Raw genomic sequence first — 3,317 nt, 5'->3', positions numbered from 1 at the left:
GGAGGTGTTGCTGGGGAATTGGGTCTTCCTGACATCTGGGGAGATTCACTCTCTATTAGCTCTGGAGACCATTGTCACCAGAACAGGAAGTGATGGGACATCAAAACTTTTCCAGATGTCACCAGAACAGGAAGTGAAGGGAAATCTTCCAAATGGGGATGTGTGGTCCAATGGCAGCACATAGGTGATTTCCCCTCACTTTGGAGGGATTTCTTCTTACTTCCTGTTGTGTTTGTGTGACAGTGCGGGGCAGAGAATACACCGGGGCCACTGGACTTGATTTATCAGTAGGTCAACCAGATTCACACGGGGCACGGTGGCTTTGGGAAGTCAGCTCTCAACAAAAACAAGGTAGTCCTTAAAGAGTGGACCCAGAGCTGAAGATCCACGTGGACTGGAGTTGAAAATCCACGGGACCCAGAGTTGAAGATCTACGTATATAAAGTCTAATAAAACTTTAAGACCCTGTAAAAAATAAAGGTTTAAGTTGGGTTGCACCGATACTAGTATTGGTATCGGTGCCGATACCGAGGATTTGGGCAAGTACTCGTACTCGCCCAAATGCTCCGATACCTTCCCCGATACTGGAACTTCCGGTCAGCGGAAGATTTCCTCTGACTGGCAGTGCCATAGGGGAACATGAAGCCAGCTTCCCGTGCAATCGGGAAGCCGGGTGGCTAATTATGACCCGCCTCCCGGCTTCCTGATTGGCCAGGAAGCCGGCTCCATGCTGATGCCAATCAGCATCGAGCTGGCCGAACAGCCGGCTCCATGCTGATTGGTTGGAAAGCTGGCTTCCCAGCCAATCAGCATGGAGCCAGCTTCCCAGCCAATCAGGAAGGCGGGTCATTACTTGCCGCCATGGCTTTGTGATCTGCCGGGAAGTTGGCTCGATGCTGATTGGCTGGGAAGTCGGCTTCCCTGCCAATCACAATCGAGCCGGCCAAACAACATGGAGCCAGCTTCCCGGGCAATCAGGAAGCCGGGCAGCATGTCATTAGCCGGCGCCCAGCTTCCTGATTGTCTTGGGAAGCCGCGTCCATACCAGCGGAAGCACCGTTATTGGTATTCGGTATCGGCGAGTACCGAAAGCAAAATATCAGTACTCGTACTCGATACCGAAAAACTGGTATTGGTGCATCTCTAGGTTTAAGGACGGAGTTCCACCTTACAGCATGTGGATGCTCTAATCCCTACGGCTGCTTTAAACTTTGCCAAGACGGCATCACCCATCTACTAAGTGACATCACCGACCTCCAGCATGCAAAGGGTGGTGCAGGAGGGGGGGGGGCCTTTCCGCCCAACTGAACCTGGAACACATTTCTCCCCGTCATCCGAAAACCAATGATACTTTCTGCAAAGCAAACAAGCGGCGCGGAGTTGTGACAAGCAAGAGAAAAGAAAAACCAACAACGGCTTCAGAGAAAATTGTCCCTCGAAGACTTTCCAAAATCCCTTCCTGGGGTGGGGTGGTGGGGGAGATTGAAATGTTCACAGCTGACTGGTTGTCATAAAAGAAGCAGAAAGTCCTTTAATGTATTTGGTCTCCGGAGTCCGGATGTGGGAAATTACCCATAATCCCCCCTTTCATGCTATAATAGACTCTGCTATGGTTACAATGTACTTGTCATAACACAACATGGAATTCAGATCTTCTACATCTCCCCTTCAAAAGGGAGACCTCAACCCTGGAGTGTCGGGGTCACCGCGGGGTCACAGCGGGGTCGGGCGTGCCACTCGGATAATAAAAAGTTTTATTCAGCTTGAAATCTCTGCCACAGTTGTTCCGGCTCCTCTCCTGGACTGAAATGGCTTCCTCTGATGTCACTGCACACTGTGAGCTCCTCCCACCATCTGACCGGCCCCTCCCACCAGCCCACGGATCTGCCTGTATTGCATAGAAATGCACAGAGTCTCAGTGAGGATGTCAAGCGGTCTAAAACCGGGCAGGTAATAAAAAGATTTTACCAAAATTATAATTTTGATGAGAAGGAAGGGTGGAGCCAGGGAAGGCAAATTGTTTTGCAGATCAAACTTCACTACAAATTTTCTCCAGTCCTCCACACCCACCTAGCTTCAGTAACCCCAAATTTATCAGAATGGGACAAAGTACTGACCCCACCTCCTCCCAATAATTTACCTGTGTGACCTATGGCCATGCCCGTCAGGTAGGGAGCAAGGAGCAGAGGCAGGGTGATTTTTTTTTTTTTATTCAGATATTTTTTAAATGCTGTAATTGTATCTGACAGTCACAGTGTTAAGAGGTGCCATTGCAGCCTGCAGGTGGCAGTGTTCCTCCGCCGGTTGAAGCCTTTTATTTTTTTCAGTGAAGCCTCCAGCCTGCGTGTGACACTGGTTAATATAAAGACTGCCGTCACGAAGGGGTTAACTAGGTAGGAAATATCATTTGAAGGTACGACGATAACCTTTTTTTGCATACAGTAAGCAGGGCTGCAATGTCTGCTGGGTTTTTAGCCACCAGGACAGGAAATGAGGCGACAAAACAGTAAAAATAACTGGCAGTGGTGACAACCCTCCCAAAGCTTAAAGCAAACCTAGCCTCAGCGTTTCTTGAATAGGACAGCACCATCTTTGCTCGGCCATCACCTATTCCTTAAGTTGAACACAAAGCTCCACCCACTCTATAACTTGGTGTCGGCTCAGATGCATCGTTCCCCCATGCCGTACCTGATGTCCTTGATAGTGGCGCGTTTCAGCGGATCGACCTGCAGCATGTGCATTAACAAAGTGGCGACGGATCGGTTCAGGTACTCGGGCATGTAGAAGACTCCTCCCCTGATTTTCTTGAATAGGGTGGGGACGTGCTCGTCATCGAAGGGAAGCGTCCCGCAGAGGAGGGCGTACAGGATCACCCCGCAGCTCCAGATGTCCACCTCGGGGCCGGCATACAACCTACAGGCAGATCAGACACAATCGGCTGACGGTTCCTTATACAATGTGACCACTAGATGGCGGGAAGGAGCACCGGAAATAAGTATTTCTCTCCTATGCCCCTCAGCTCCATCTAGTGGCCAATAGGTGGCATTACATTACATGCACTTCACAAGAGGACGATCATTTTTTTGGGATCAATTAAATATCTTACTTATAATTAATAAAGTGTAATAAAGTCTAATAAATTCCTATTCATTTCCTTCCTATATATTTATCATTGTATAACCTCAATAGTTATATTTAGACCTTTTTTGTAGCCCTGATGAAGGTGGGGGTGTGGTTTGAGGCCCCCGAAACGTGTTGGCTGTTCTATGTGATCTCATTAAATGAACCATTAAAAACAACTTCAGGATGTATTCAAA

At 48.6% G+C, this 3,317-nt stretch overlaps 1 protein-coding gene across 3 annotated transcripts in view; it reads right to left on the bottom strand.

The window, feature by feature from the left end:
• Nucleotides 1–3,317, bottom strand: part of PRKAA2 (protein kinase AMP-activated catalytic subunit alpha 2) — a 19,593-nt gene that overhangs the window by 4,963 nt on the left and 11,313 nt on the right. For all 3 annotated transcript variants that reach the window (XM_018557884.1, XM_018557883.1, XM_018557885.1), the window contains one exon: nt 2,689–2,913. In XM_018557884.1, coding sequence (XP_018413386.1) covers nt 2,689–2,913 — 225 coding nt within the window. The remainder of the gene's footprint in view (nt 1–2,688; nt 2,914–3,317) is intronic.

This window comes from Nanorana parkeri, unplaced genomic scaffold (assembly GCF_000935625.1).
Source record: "Nanorana parkeri isolate BGI_ZX_2015 unplaced genomic scaffold, ASM93562v1 scaffold309, whole genome shotgun sequence".
Classification (NCBI taxonomy): Eukaryota; Metazoa; Chordata; class Amphibia; order Anura; family Dicroglossidae; genus Nanorana; species Nanorana parkeri.
The sequence above is the reverse complement of the archived record's forward strand: the minus strand, read 5'-3'. Positions and strand labels throughout refer to the sequence as shown.